This window comes from Apaloderma vittatum, unplaced genomic scaffold, assembly GCF_000703405.1.
Source record: "Apaloderma vittatum isolate BGI_N311 unplaced genomic scaffold, ASM70340v1 scaffold14192, whole genome shotgun sequence".
Taxonomy (NCBI): Eukaryota; Metazoa; Chordata; class Aves; order Trogoniformes; family Trogonidae; genus Apaloderma; species Apaloderma vittatum.
The window spans coordinates 10823-27426 of NW_009701974.1; the positions used below are offsets into that span (position 1 = coordinate 10823).

The 16604-nt window shown below is 36.9% G+C and overlaps 1 protein-coding gene across 1 annotated transcript; it reads right to left on the reverse strand.

Annotated features, from left to right (window-relative positions):
* Nucleotides 1-706: 706 nt before the first annotated feature.
* Nucleotides 707-13027, reverse strand: TIAL1 (TIA1 cytotoxic granule-associated RNA binding protein-like 1). The gene is made up of 11 exons (XM_009879357.1): nucleotides 12937-13027; nucleotides 9516-9665; nucleotides 9173-9227; nucleotides 8780-8867; nucleotides 6802-6877; nucleotides 3615-3723; nucleotides 3228-3323; nucleotides 3055-3139; nucleotides 2628-2751; nucleotides 2029-2168; nucleotides 707-1099 (listed from the first exon to the last, which is right to left on the reverse strand). Exons 1-11 carry the CDS (start codon nucleotides 12946-12948, stop codon nucleotides 982-984), a joined length of 1053 nt encoding a protein of 350 aa, XP_009877659.1. The 5' UTR covers nucleotides 12949-13027; the 3' UTR covers nucleotides 707-981.
* Nucleotides 13028-16604: the final 3577 nt, after the last annotated feature.

Sequence of the window (16604 nt, forward strand, 5' to 3'; positions counted from 1 at the left end):
GCTTTACATAATAGCCAACTTTGGAAATGTCAGTCTTGCACATTCTTGTCGATCTACTGCAGTTAAAGCAGTAGAGTATATTAAGTATTACTTTGAATAATTACATTGCTACTTCTATGTTTGAGCATGCTTTCGAAACACTGTAATTATGAAATATTTACAATGTGTAGCCTTCAAACTTTATGTAAAAGCACAAGTATGACTGTTTGATTTGAATACAAACACCATACTTGCAAAAACGTTTTTACTTCTCAAAATTAAATGCAAATTACTACAGTCTTAATAAGCAAACCAGCTCTGAAAACTTTTTGTGTGTGCCTGAATGTGGACAGTAAAAGTTACGTGAAATTAGTCAAGACAGTACTGTTTTTCATTTTAGACTGAAACTATTCTTTGTATCCGACTGTTTTCTTTAAGCGTGTAGAAAAATTAAATATTTTTTTAAAAAATTATTCCAAGACCTACATACACTTTCTGAGCTATGCCCATAGGTTTCTTGAAAAATCAATACTGTCTAGCAGGTTGTAATAATTGGTCCACAGTTTATTTCAGGATGTGTGTTCAACTAAAAGCAACTTGCCGTTTTTCAACGTCATTTGTCTTAAAAAGCACAGTGATATAAAACACTGAAGACAGAACAAAAAAAAAATGGAATGGTAACCTAAAAGATCAAATTCATTAAGCCATTTCTCCTACTATATCAAAATTTGTAGTCAGAATTGTCTTTATTGACTTTATTTTTAATTTTTGTACACAAAGAAAAACATGTTCATATCCATCATGAACAAAAACTTAAAAAGGCAGAACTAGAAGACATTTGTGTCCTTCACCAAAGCAAAGCTGTGCTAAAGGTTCCAAACATTTCCATTTTTAAAATAAATATTTTCTTTTTTTTTTTTCATTGTCTACATTCCAGTCTTCAGAATGTCACTGGAAACTGCAGCCTATCATGAAATACACACTTTTAAACAGAGTCCCAGCTCACTGCGTTTGGTAGCTTGCCATACCATATCCAGCTTGGTTAGGTATTACAGGAGCACCTTGTCCCTGGGCAGGTTGAGCACCAAATCCACCCATCCAGGCAGCAGATGGAGATTGGCTTAAAAAGAAACAGCATGGTTAAAAAAAAGCAAGGAAAAGAAAAAGAGGAAAGTAATCATACAAGCTAGTTATCTACAAGACAAGAGACTGAGAAAAAAACCCAAACAAAACCAAAACCCGAACATCATAACATACTGCCTATGCTACTATTCATACCAAAACAGTACAATTTCTCTTTAACAAGAAATTTAGGTTAAATGCTAGAAACTGTGATTCTTGAAAATAATGAAAGCTTTTTAAGAACAAAGGAATAAAAAAGCCCCACAAACCTTAGGCACTAGTTGCATAGGACAACCGCCTCCAAAGGCATGCACATACGCAGGTGGCTGCAAGTCAACATCAGTGACACAGAAATGCAAAAAATTCCCAGCGCTTAACTGGCACGAATACCAGCAATGTTTATCAGGGCTTAAAACACTTAATTGGCAAGAGATAATGAAGAATTATGAAAACAAAGAAGTTACTCTAAAATAAAAACATGTTGTGAAGACTTGAGTCTTTGAGAGATCAAGTACTAAAAAAGCTCCCCCAAATTCTGAAAGCACCCAAGTTAAAATGTCAATACGTAGCTGCTTCTCTCCAGGGTTATGAACTCTTCAGCAAATACTCAGGCTCCGTGGCGCAGACTCTCCAGTATTCACTATTCATTTTCAGGCATCAGACAAGACCATCACCCAAGATGCTACCATAGGAGAAGGTCTTTGTGCCTTCAATCTCAAACGAGCTGCACATGTAAAATGTGTGACTGAGCACAAGTCGGTGCGACTCACTCCATCACCTGGCCCAGGGCAATCTCTGAGCACAAGCTCTAAGCCCACAGGAGCCCACCTAAGGCCTGAAAGCCTGTGCAATCCTTGAACCAAATGAGTCTGAACCACAAATACAACATTCGTAGAATATTCTAAAAAATTAAATGCAATTACTCACTCTACTCCAAAACCCTGTTGATTCCATGCTTGGCCATACATTCCATACGATGGTACTTGCCAGCCATTAGCCATATATTGCCCGTACTGTTGGGGATTTCCATATACTTGGCTCCATTGCCCCCACTGACTGTAATCCACCTAAGGAGAGAATAATTTAGAGTACTTCAGGTTCTAGAAACAGATTATGTTCCTTTTGTACTGAAGGTCAAGTTTTTGGCTACATCAATCACAGGGCTAAAACAAGCGAGAACGAGATCAGAAAAATAAGATACCACTGTGACTTTATTAAATCCTTGTACTTGAAAAGCACGTATGTGTGTGTTTGAAAGACCAAAGAATATTTTGTTGGATAGTCACCTAGTCTGCAGTTAGTGAACTAACAAGAATTAGAATTACCTCCAAGTTTCTCCCTATCTTGAATCATATCCAGAAGATATTCCATCAAAATCACTAGCCCAATTTGATGAACAACTGGAACATAACTGAGACAGAACATGGAATTTCATAAGAACTCTACCACAGAACTTAGCTATTGTAACTGGGAAGGCGTTACACGCTTGGTTTTACGATGCAGTGAAAAGGTTCAAGTGCAGTTACCTGTTGGAAGTTTTTAGTCATATCAGGAGATTCTTTACCCCAATAACATTTAACAACGTGTCCTTCAATTGTGGTTCCATTAACTGAAACAATAGCATGTGCTGCACTTTCATGGGTTGAAAATCTAAAGAACATAAAAAAAAACACAGAACAACTAATGTTACACTTTCTAGTACCTTCAATCTGATTGTTAAAAAACAGTGACTCCATACATACAGGAAATCCAGAGAAAAAGATCTGCTTTCACAGATATTCATCTTCTCAGGTAAAAAGACTGGTGGCCACTTTTAAAAGCTCCACATTTTTCTATGAACATATGGTGACAGCTTTTAAATCATCAACAGAAGTTCACATTACATGAGATTAAGGAAAAATGAGACATAATGACATGAACAAAAATCACAGATTTTGTTTTCTCTGTCCATACCTGACAAATGAGTAACCTTTTTCTGGGAACACCCTTATTTCCATAATCTGTCCAAATGGTGAAAAGGTCTGTCTCATCAGTTGATCTACAACATACAATGTTTATGAATTAGTAACCCTCTTGGCTGCCCAAAAACCTTCAATTATAAAAAAAAAGCAATAAACTAATCATACCTGTTAGCCCAGAAGCAATCCCTCCACAGTACACAGTACAATTTTTTGGACTTGACTGATTTACTACATCTTCAAACCGCAACTGTTTTGTATTATCTATAAAGAGAGAAGGCTGGTGTTAAGCAGTAGGCTAACAGCAACCACAGCATTCCAGACACTTGCACAAGTCAAATCACACATTCAACAAACACATTTAATATTTTATGATAGCCAGTAGTTTCACCACTACGTTGCTGTAATATATATATTAAAAAAAAAATCTATTCTTTAAGATCTGGAAATCAAGCTAGATATCCAACTGAAGCAACATGATTTTGGAAATATTCCTCCATTGAACAGCGACGTGCAAGACAGCAAGGACAACACAGCATTACGTAGAAGTCTTACTTTCTTGTGTACTTTTGGGGGCTGGTGGTTTCCGTGTTGCCCAGTTAGTTCTGATCTGACGGCCTCCCAACCACTGACCTCCCATGTGTACAATAGCATTTTCTGCATCCTAAAGAGATTAAAATAGCAGATCGTAACACATCTGAACCAAATGTACAAGCCTACTTCTAAGAAAGACTTGGTTGTCAGTCAATTCTCTTGACAAAACCATTAACAGTACTAAAAGGTATATCAAATTCTGAATGACAACAAGCAGCCAAAAATGAAGAAACATGAAGCCCATGGGTTACAGAGAAGGCCCTCACAATTAATTTGATAAAACCTTCCTCCCACCTCTGTTTTCTACAGACAGGTTAGAAGCCAGCTACGCTCATACCTATACCACCTCCATACAACAAGCATCTCTATTAGAATATTTAAAGGCAGCCCAAAAAAGTACAAAGGTCATACAGATGCCAGAAGCAATCACTGAAATAAAACAACTATAATTTTAATTACATTAAAAATATATTGTCAACTGACTGTATTACAAATACAACACACAAAAGTCTATTTAATAATTACAGATGAAAAGTCAGAAACTTTATAATCATCAAAATCCCTCGCTGAAAAATTTCTCAGATGTAACTCAAGTAACAATTATGCCACGCAGTACGTGTTTGCAAAAGGCATTATGTAAAATAAGATCAGAACGTGTTTTATCAGAATCTTTACATGGACTCAACATAATGGGCCAAATTTAGGCAGAAAAGTTCTGGGAAGGCTGAAAGGCTGTTACTAAGAAACTGTAATGCTGAGGTACAAATAGATTAAGTTTCCTTTTACTTATTCGCGTGCACACACAGACCGTCCCATCCTCTCTTCTGCCCTCTGGAGGCACGCGATGTCTGTCTGCTTTGTAAGTTCTCTAAATATTAAAGTCATTGTATGAACACACACACACACAAGAGTTCATGGTCCACGTGGCTTAACTTCTTCTCTTGAACTTGACTAGAAGACAATCTTTATGTTCACACTGTAAGCAGAAACATCTAGCAAGCAAGGATTAAGTTTGCTAACACCTGCAAGAAGCAATTTTTTCCCTAATCGCTCTGAAAGGGCAGCAAAGAGCATACACATTTTAAATGCTTTTCCAAGGGCACAAAGCTTCAGAAAGAAAATGTCGAGCATAAGGGGTAAAGAGAATATAGGGACAAAAGCTACAAGTGAGCAGCTAGCATCGTCCTGCTTCACACTGAAGGCTTCCAACTATAACAGACTTGTCTCAAATCACCCAGGATCTTGATCCCCCTAAGCTTTAATTACATGGAGTGCTCAGCTTGAAGACAATACATAAATATAAACCAAGAAATTATGAGAGATCACTAATAAGAAACAAACAACAAAAACAAACCATCAGGTAATAAAGAACACTAAAATCCTTACTCAAGCACCCTCACTCCCAAAATAAAATGATTAAAGTACAAACTGACTAGGAAAGGAAACTAGTTTAAGGAATCTTGCTGCCAGTCTTGAGGATCACAGCTATCACAAAAACAGAGCGGAGCCCATGCCAAAACTATTCCAGTTCAACGTAGTTTAATTTTCTTTCAACTGTGGTGTGCATTAAGACCTCGGCCTGGAGTACCTGGTCTGGGAACATATCCCACCGCTTCAAATCTAGCAGGATGACAACGAATTCTGGAAAGTAGGCCTTAAAGCTACTACCTCCGCGTGGTTACGCAGCACGCGTGCAGCTGCTATTTGAATGAAGAGCAATCAGGGAATAAACTTCAGAAGTACTTTTTAGTGTTACATCTAGAATTCATCCCTTAGTTTTGCAGATTTAATACAGATTTTAAATCAGAGTTTTTACAGTTCAGTCTCAGAAGAATCCACCAACTTGAATTCCATATGACTGTTACAACATTTCCCCTATGGTCACAGAAAACAAAACCAGCCATGTGATAAGGAAAGGGGGCTACAGGGAAATAAGACATCTACTCCCCTTGTCTATTTCAGGTGCAACACAAAACAAGCGTAAGTGGAAAAGCACACTAAATCGAGGCATTCAGTTGTATCTTATGGCATGTGCAAATCTGAAGCAACGAAATTACAACTTTTGCTTTCTAAGATTCAGCTCCATGTAACTGTTACAGAAGACAGAAAAAGAGTCATGACACGTAGGACTTCTGATCACACAAACTGGCTTATATGCCTAATCCTTAACTGAGTTTTTCCTATACAAAACATTTAAGGAAAATGGTTTTCAGTTTCCCCATGTTGTCCTAAACATACCACTAAACACGTACAACTTTTCACAAATTACTTACACTGTCATACATTTATTTAATTTCCAAATTACTAAGAATTATTTGTTAAGTCAATTATATTACTATAAATGGTAGGCCACAGGACTATTTTTATCAGCACAAAATTCTACAAATAACAGATTTAATATCTGTATCGGAAAGGGGTACTGCACTAGTCGCTCGTTGGAAGCTTTCTTCCTAAGCGAAAGTAGCATTATCCATCATGCAATGCCATCCACCACAAAACCAAGGACAACCTTTAGCTTTACAACACGCGTAAGCAAAATGCTTTAGAAGCACTTTAGTTTGCAGCAAAGTGTTGATTCTAAGTACTCAGTACAACAAGCCATCTGAGATTTCAAGACGTTCCAACAACTCAAGCAAAGGATCAACCAGGAGTTTTGTCGAAGCAAATAAATCCAGCCCTACTTTTCAGCGCATGAAGAACTTGGTTGCGTTAGTTCTCCAAAAAGAGTGAGCTCTGGCATGAACCTAAACCTGGTGAGCACCCAACCCTGCAGCATGGCACCGCGTTCCTTTGGATCGAGGGCTCCAGGGCCAGCCCGGACCTGTCGCCGCAGTGAAGTGACCCAAAGCCCAGCTGGTGGGGCCGGGCACCCGCCTCACTGTAGGTGAGGCTCTGCTGAACTACCCTGACACACTCAAACAAGCCTCTCACATTTAGGAATCTTCTCTTCCAAAGCTCCCTAATCGTTTTGCGCCGTGTTCTCACAGCATTGCTGTCATCCGGACCGTTTCAACCCTGAACGGTAAAGATTTTTACTAAAGCAGATTTGCCCCTCACAAGTAAATTTGTTTCCCTTCAGCGAATACATAAACAAAGAGGGAAAATCAGAAGTGGAAAATTATTTTAAATCTACATTGTGATTACTCACCAGTTTGTTATAAAAAGATACAAAACCATAGCCTTTTGACTTTCCAGTTGCCATATCTTTAACTACCCGTGCGTCCCTGTGAAAAGAAGCACAGCTATATGAGGGCGATATTAAGAACCTGCAAAATAAAAACTAAAAGGAACCACACACACTGTATTGTGAGCATAATTTTTTCTTATAAATTCAGTTAGCCCTAAAACTACATGTCATTCCTGAACTCTCCCTATTGCTTCTTTACCTGTTAGAAAAAAGCAGTAGGACAAAAAAAATAACATGTAATAAACATGCAACCTATCCACATAACCTATACTGGCTAAAACTAGAAAGCTCAAATTTGAAGTATAAGAGAAATAAAGTTTCCTTGTCTAATATTCTATTGGCTAGGGTCCTCTAAGGTTTACTGTTCTATAAATTACTGTAACAATTCTATCTAATTTACCATGCATTTTCTAAATAGTTAAAGGTCTTCTGCCTAGTGATACAAAATATATGAAATATTAAAAAATCGAAAAAGAGGAAAAAATAGGAATTAAAAGGCATACATGGCCTGTTAACAGATTTCTTTATTTTTCTTGGTCAATTCTCTACCATCATTTTGGAGTTTGGGTAGCTGTAAATTTTGAAAAATTGACATTTTCAGAAATTTAAGAAAGGAGAATAAAACTAACAACAATGCTAAGCACACCAGTACGAAAACAACAAATTTACACAGAAATTTTAGTGAGTAAGTTAAAATGATTGGAAATATAGAACTGCACTGAATATAGAATGTTAAAATGTAAATACTAAAATATGTATATATAAATAATGTATAATAAGAATAAATAGAAATGAGAAAAAATCTACAACTGAGTTCCAGTGTGCACAGTTCCTTGCAGTTAGCCTTCAAGATCCTGTCCATTCTTATGAGCAATTCTGCAAAATAACCAGAATGCTATTACTTTTAATTGTGACTTGGACTTTAGAAAAACTGCAGGTCTCAGGTATAAATATAGATTGAGAAACAGAAACCTGAATTATTCTCTTTAAATTGATTTTTAAAACAGTACTACTTACCACATTAAGAGACAAAAAGCAAAGTAAACAGAACAGCAGAGGTAAGAAATAAGATTTATGATTCATTTAAAAATATGCGTACAGAACAAGAGAAAAATAAGAATTTTGTTCTTAGAAATATATTCCTGTAAAGTAGTATAAAAACGTTCATGTGCAACTTTGAAATATTTGTATAAAGGTAAATCTGATAGAAGATTAACAGACTCTTTCATCACGGTGCTCTTAAAGACATACACACTTTAGCACTCACAAGGATTCTTGTAACGTTAAATATGTTCAGTTAGAACACCAGGTGATTTTGCGTCACCTGATTTATCTACGGGAAGTTTCGAGAAACATTCTCTTAACTGGTAGAAATGTGCACATATTGTAAATTCTTGCATTTAAACACTATAACTTTAATTCTTCCCGCTACCAGCCAAAAAAGTAGATTTCTCATAGGCAGCAGCTTTTTTCACAACATTCACAAGTAATTCGACTAGCTGCTTCAGAAAATCATACTCTTATTGCCCCGTTTTCTCTACTGCCTATGAAACCCGGTACGAATGCACATCAAATACACTGAGGAGGCAACATTTACTAGTTGTCAAGTCACTACTCTGTACACATTCTGAACACAGAAAAGACACACTTAGGAAGAGCAATTAAACTTTCATAAAAACTTGATGGACATCAGCATATCAATTAGGTTAAAAGCACATTGCTTTCAGCAAAACCAAAGCACAATTACATTTACTGTATTCACAACCACGATAGATACTGAGATGAAACAATGACCCCTCTTTACTGCCCACCCAGCATAAGGAAATTAACATCAGAAAAAGTTATCTAAATAGATAAGAAATAACATTTCAACTCAGAAACACATTTTCACTGCACGTATTTTCTAACTTATATTGGAAATGTTTATCATGATACTTACGATATTTTACCAAAAGGAGCAAATGCTGACTTGATGTCTTCTGTTGTTATTTCTGGACTTAAATCCCCAACGAACACATGGAAGTGATCTGAAAATAAATAATTTACTAATCAAATATCTAACTGCTACCTAAAATTTAGCTCCTGAGAAAAGTGATGCTCTGCACACTGGGAACCAGGAACGCTCACAGATCCATTTGATGAGCAGCATCAATTTAATCTGTCCACTCCAGTTTCCCCAGTTGTAAAGCAGAAACAGAAGAATTAGTTTGCAAAATTCTATTAAGCACAAGATGGGAAGGAGAAAAGTTACGTTTAAATGCACTTATGACAAATTATTACCACGCTGTGAAGTATTTGTGTAGAAGTGATACTGTGGCATTACTTTACTTACTGGATGTATCTTTTTTCTGGCTACTTGGTGTTGTTGCCCAGTTTACTTTGACCTCCTGAAAATAAGTATAAGATTTAGTATAAATTCACAACATTCTTACGTTTTTTAAGTTCATTCAAAGGTGGGTTAAAACTCTCAAAGTTTACAAATCAACATTTAATATAAAATGCTGTCATAATTAGAACATCACAAATTATGTGTTTCCTAAACAAGCCTTTACTTTTTTAATTGTTATTTTTAAAATATTCTAACAATATTTAACCTTAGTAAACATGCTCAACAAAACGTAGTTTTATACAATCCTGTGTTCCTTAAATCTAAGATTACAACATAGGCAACTTACCTTTCCCAAAATTTTTCTCCCATTCATAGCAGCTAATGCAGCAGCTGCATCTCTGTGTTCATAAAATTCCACAAAGCAATAAGGGTCATTGCTTGTATGCTGCAAAACAGAAAATCCAACAGAAGAGTTGACCCTTCTGCTATCGGGTTGCTGAGAAGAAAATCCAGGAAAATATATTACTTATAGCTAGAAACTTTAAGAATGATTTGCATTAGATTTATGAAATAGCCTTTGACATTACACTTAAATGCAAGAATTATTAAGATGGACTTTTTATTAAAGGTCTAGCAATTTCCGAAGTCTAGTTTACCTTGTGTGAGGGCTCAGTACTTTGAAGGTGACTAAACTAAAAGTAATTCAACCACCAGAAAAGTGATCTGCAGACCGGATGGAAGGGGGGCAAAAAGGGTGAAGAACAGAGAGAAGAACAAAATGGTCTTCTGGTTCACACACACACACTCAAAGTTTGAAAGATCTGTTCCCCAGATACTTTTTCTCCAATCTTCTTATTCCTCCTACTTAAGAAGTGTTTCCTTTTATTTTCTTGAAAATTTTTAGCAGACAGAAACCTAGAAGTTGCATATTCTCAGTCTCAAGTGAAAAACATTATACCTAACTGGGAAATATCCCCTTAAAATAGTTTCACTGAGGGAAAAAGATATTAAATAATTGATTGCTCATCTCTTACATCTTGGGTATAACCTGTTTTTGTAAGATGGCCCATTGAATCACATCTAGAAATACTGGCAAGGCTCACTGAAGTATTAAATGTACCAGAGTATTAAGCGCATAGAAGTCTTCTGAAAAGTTGATCAAGTGGAAACGATGATCAGAATGCCAACTTTAACTGGATTTTTATCTGCCTAAAAGATGTAATGAAAACAAAACCAAAAAGTCTTACACCAAAATAGCTATATTAACTGCTCTGCACACACATAGACCAAAAGATGATAAACACTAGTATTAAACTAAAAAAACTTGGATGGATAGGGAAAGTTCTAGCACGTAAAGAAACTGCTTTGTATGGCATCAGTATTCTTGCATATCAGCCCCTTCCAGTGTAGCACAGGTCTAACATAAGGTAAAAGCAGGCCTTTCCCACTTCCACTATTTAACTTCCGAAAATTTATACACACTTACATAGACAAGGAAATTCTAGTTCTGCCCCATAAAACCGAACTGCACATCTCCAAACACAGCTCTGTCTATACTTGAACACATGAAGCTATTAAGATCTAATCGCTGAACAGATCATGGGACCTTTACACACTCAAAATGATCAAGTAGTCTGAAGTCATCCTTCTAAACACTGTCAGTACTAGGTGTCTTTAACTGATGCCAAATGAATAGATGAGGGAAAATATACCTGAGATGACAAAAAAAGAGTTTAAGTCACGACAGCCACCAAGTGCTCCACGAGCATATTCACCCCAGATGCCCCAAAACAGCAAGCCTTAATCCACACCTCTTCTCAAACTACTTTCCTGCTGCAATGAAAACAAGATTTGGTAAACTCATTTAAGTCTTCAGTAGATTTATGCAGCTTATGCTTCAACTGAAGTGCAATTTTTAGTGAGGAGATCTTCGTTAGCCTTAAGAACTTGGTCTGAACATAAGAAGAGTCTCTTTTGCAGATCTTTAGGTGTTCAAGATACCTGTAAATGTCATTCACCCCTCCACCTCTGAAACAAACACTTGAAACCTCTAAACGCTTGACATGTTCATGTCACATTCTACAAATGAAAAGCAGAATGAGCGAACAGCTGATACACACGGCTAAAGAAGGGGAACTCTGGAAAATATTCAGGTATAATCTTGACCAATGGTGCTAATATCAACAGGCAGGTGAGAACCACTGCAGGGTCACTCAGCGCCTGCGGAAAGCTGAGAGCACACTGTCGAGAAGGATGGGCAGCACCGACAGGTCCTCTGCCAGTTGCAAGCGCTCTAGTTGCAGGCCAGTTCCAACCTGCCCTTGCTGACTGCTGGGTGACAGGTGCTAAGGTCAGCCCAGTGCGTTCACCTCCGTACAACTGAATATAGCTGCAAGCAGCTTGCTGTTTATCTCCTTATTCCATATGGTTACCTCACTTGTTATTTCTATGCTTATGTAAAATCTTAAAATCACAAAGCCTAAATCAAGGTAAAATGAGTGTTGGAATTTCTCGTCTGGTTCCCAGGAAATCCAGCTGATGCTCACACCTCTCAAATAGCCAAAGGTTTGGGCAGCAGTACCTTATTTCTGAAGAGTGTATGACAATCAAAACTGCTTCTCAAGAGAAAAAACTAACTCTGCTCTGTTATCCTTCTGTTTAGCTATCTTTCTCCAATAAACTTACTGAAAATGTGGCAGAGCTCTTACCTTCACTACAAAGTTTTCATAAGGTGACACATGGGAAATTATTTTTTAAGGTAAAGATGAGAGTGATCAAACAAGCATCAGGTGGATAACAAGCAGGTAAAACCCAAAAAAGCAGTGTCACAGTGTGAAGAAAAAAGACCACAGAGGGGTTACCAGTAGTGTCCCTAAAGAAGACTGGTGGCAAGACTTGTTTTTCAATACTTTCATTAACAACCTTAACAAAAAGAAATTAACGTGACTGTATTCAGGAAATCTTCGATTACAAGTTAGTAAGAAGCAGTAAGAAGTAGGAAGAGCACAGAGAAAACTCGAACTGAGGAACTAAAGATTAAACTTAGTAAAAGCTCTGATTAGTCCCTGCCTGCTTCCAGTCTCTCAGTATAAATGCAGAAGTTAAAATATTGGGGAGTGAGAAGTTGCCTAGGATCAAGATGATCGCAGAAATGGCCACTCACCCTAAATGTATCAGAGTACTTCTAACAGAGAAAAGTAAAGTATTAACACTTACCAATGCTTTTTAGAAAAAACCTTATCTAGAATATTATGGAAGCTTCAAGAAAAAAGTAATCTAAGAACAGACAGGTGCAGAAAAGAGCTACTCGCACTGGCAGAGAAGAGGATCAGGAAGAGCAAACTTATTTTGGAGCATTTTTTACTTTTCATCCACAGTAAAGAAGCATATCTTTGAGAAAGAAAAGAATTACTGAGGCCAGTTTTTAAATAAAGTGAAATATGTACAACACAGCCACAAGTAACACTTGAAACAATAAGGTATCTGTTAATCAGAACAACCTGGTTCTGGAAAGAGGGGGTAACAATCTTTTAAATGAACTGGAATCTCACATCAGCTGGTAAAAGGCATGTCAGGGCTGCAGGCAAAAGTACAGGACTGTACACAACAAGTCTCTTCTGCAAAAAGATACCTCTGGAGCCAAACAAAACCAAAATGAAAAAAACACTGCCAGTAACGTCAAAAGAAGCCCCCAACCCCATTTATTTTGCACAACTTTCTCCTAAGTCACATTATATTTGCTACCCCCTGGATATGAAAGGCCTTACCTCTGTTATCATTTTACAGCTTTTGCATGGTCCAATCTGGCTGAACAACTGAAGTATGAGAACTTCAGTCACATCTCTGGAGAGGTTTCCTACATAGCTACACAGGGAAACAAAAAAAGCCAACATTTTAAACCAGAAATTGTCATCTTTTCAAATGTAAAATCTTAAATTACTACGAAAAATATCCCAGCTATCTTAAAGACAGTATATACAAATTATTTCATGATATAGTTTTAACGCAGCATTCATGTGGTTTCTGAATTATAAAGCTGGCACACAACTGAGAGCATGAAGCTTGCCTGTAATGCTGGACACCAATACCTAGTGCCAACCATTTTGGCAGAGAAATGTCAAAACCAGGAGGAGCAGTGCTTAAGACTGTTGGGTAAAACAAGCAACCAACTGGGCAGAGATGTTTTTTAAGTTTCACTTGCCAACAAGCATCTAATCAAGACTATTGCTGATTTTGGGTACAAAGCCACATCTAACTCTTGTTAGTGGTGTAGCAGCTATCAGACATAAAGTGTGTCACCCTGCAAGCGACCAACTCAATTTTTCTGTTTTCCTGAGCATCTGGAAAACCAGCCCATTGGCAAGGCAATTTATGCAGCATTATGCCACAGGAACACTCTGCATAGCATCCATCTCTCAACAGCTACCACCTCTGTAAAACTCCCCAAAATTCTGGCAGTGTTATTTTAATATCATCCATACTTCCCAGTTTTTTTATTTATACAGCCGTAGAAACAATCCCAAGTTTTGAAATACTCATTGACTCTAGGTAAGAGTCCTAGATTTACCCAGATAGTCAGAAATCCAGCAGCAAAGTTTTAGAACTACTTCATAGTCAGAAATCCATTAGCAAGCTTTAGAACTACTTCTACATACTCAGCTACGTTTTACACACACAAGAAGTTACAACAGGTTACACAGATGGTCGAGAAAGTCACACAAACAAAACTGAATTATTAAAAAAAAAAAAAGTCTAATTTGTAATCAAATTGTAAATGAAGTGGTCAGTTAAGGGGAAGGCCTGTTACAAAAACAGAACTCAAAAGTCACGAGCACAGGGACATTCATTATTTTTACAGGTCAGCTTGTCAAGACAAAGTGTTCAAATGCAACTAATAACACAAGCAGAACTTTGGGGATTCAGCTGTTGAAGCAATATACATGTTATTCATTTTGCTCTGATCCATTACAGAATGTCACAATACAGTAAACTAAACTCAGTCTGAGGTGTCGATACACTTTAGTCAACATAAATGCGAACCAGTCCTTAGTCTACGTGTGAGCCAAATTCTTTTGAGTACAGCAATTTAAGAGCACACTTCTTCTGCTTAACGGGCATCCCTTTAAACATTCTGAAAAGCCATTTCTGTGTTTGACAACTGGAATTCCATCTACCCTCAGCAAAATTAAAACAGACACTATCTGTCTTCATCTGAACACCACAATATGTACGTTTTTTTTCTTCATATTTCAACAACTATGAAACATCTCTGCACTTTATCAGTCAGGGCTTAAAGGCTACACAAGATCTAGAGTGAGTTTCTTCTGTAATACATCACCTGAACACAGAAATATCCATTAAAAGTCTTCACGTATTCATTACTTTCTTACTAAATACGGATGAATTAATAGCAGTCATTACGAGAAGCTACATTCGCAGCCTGTATTGTTATGAAGCATTTCAGTAAAGTTAAAAACTGCGAAATTCTTTAAGACCCGTTACAGGACAAATTGCCCAACCCACTGACTTTTCAATTCTTTATTCTGAAAACTTAGCAGTTAAACATTTATCCATACCTCCTTTCGGAAACTTTAACTAAATTTTTGTTAATCATTTACCAAGATTAATCTGTAAATCACTAACAGTTTTAAATGGAAATATTGACCTTTGCAGATACCACTAAAATCAGACAGAAAATACAATTACTAGTAGGTATTCCCACATAAAGTCAGTACCGCTGCGAACTTACTACTAGCACCTGTACAGTAGCATTGACATGAATTTAAATACAGGGAAGTCCTACTAACATTCATCACGCTGCAAAATCAGTTATAGTAAAGAGTACATTTAACACTACAGAAAACCAAAATCTCAGCCTCTTCTGCATAATCTTAGTATTTATTTTGAAAATGCAAGAACTCTGAAATGTGATCTGAAGAATTCCTCTTTGTCTGACAAAAAAAAGTCAGGAAAAGCCATTCCTTAGAAATCTATTCAATAAAGGTAAGATATATTACACTAACTGCTGGAAGAGATACTAGGTGGGTTTCCAACACCGCTATGTCTTCATCAAGATTGCTGTGAGAGAGCATGTCACATCATAAACTTTAGCTACAAAACAGGTTGCCTATTCATAAGTCAGCAAGATGCTAGATGCAAATGGGATATGAAGTCCTAATGGCCCATTAATTCTCTAAATGTGTATTATAAATATTGCCTGGATGTTTAATACTACCAGAGCCAGAAGACATCAACACCTTTCACAAGTTGCCAGCACTCTGAAACTTAAGTAATGCATATGCTGAGGATACTTCACAACAAAAGGTTCATGTAAGAAGGACAACATCCACAGAGACTCCAACCTCTTGAACTGCATGGAAACAGGGGAATACAAACCTCTACAAATTTGAAATACACTGAAAAAGTAAGACTTCATTTTTACTTTCACGTCTTTCAGTAAAACTAGGCTGAAACATTACCTCCTTCTGTATAAAGATGACAAAAAAAACCCCACAAAACCAACCAAGTATCTTCAGTGTTTGATGTCTGAATACTATGCAACTAAAGAAAGAAATATATTCAACACATTAGGAACAGAAACCGTACCTTCCTGGAAACACAAAACTTTCCTCAGCTGATGCTAATCACCCACTACCCATGGCCAGCCTAGTGCACCCCATTTTCGCCTTCCTAGCTCAATTTACACATAACATAACATTATATATAGTAGTTTCTATTCTACTTTATGAAAGCAAAATAAGCACAAATACACCTAAAAAACCCCACATGACTTCTAACATGCTATTGCATGGTATCTTAATCTTTTCGTTTTACTACATTGTAGAGGATATATTATTCAAACTTGTTAAAAATTATAAAAGCCAATAGAGAAGCAGCACTTACTATACTTTTACAGGCTGTTGTCTCAGTTAATGTGACAGGGCAGCAACAGTCGTGACTTTTTGCAAACAGGCAATAGTGCTTGTTCCCTTCTGCAAGTCTGAAGCACTTAAACACCAATAAATATACAAATTAAACCCAAACCATACACAAATTTCAATGTTACACTTGTGAATACTGCTGACAATACAAAAAACTGTGTTAGAAATTCAGAGATCTTGTAGAATTATCTAAAGAATAAAAGAAGCACATATCAGCAAGTAACGAGTTCTAGTATTAAAACTCTTTGAACAGAAAAATCCTGTTTGTGAAGGTAAACAGGTTTTTATTGTGTCCTAAACAGGAAGGGAAGAAAGGGACACTCAGAGGCACCACTTTTAGGACCACAAAACTCCCCTACATCATATTTGGATAAAAGACAGTAAGGATGTTTTCACACATGCAAGAAACCTTAGTTTCCACGCCCCTGCCTAAGACAAGGAGGCTGGATTAAATGATCTCTAAGGTCCCTTCTAGCCTAGGCCAGTCTATGATT

Bases quoted from the DNA above. Each gene is read 5' to 3' on its own strand.
- TIAL1 (XM_009879357.1), bottom strand. The intron at 6,878-8,779 runs GTAAGTATCATG...TTCTTTTCACAG, and splicing joins GCTCCTTTTGGTAAAATATC to GGACGCACGGGTAGTTAAAG. The intron at 3,140-3,227 runs GTATGATTAGTT...TGTATGTTGTAG, and splicing joins GATTGCTTCTGGGCTAACAG to ATCAACTGATGAGACAGACC.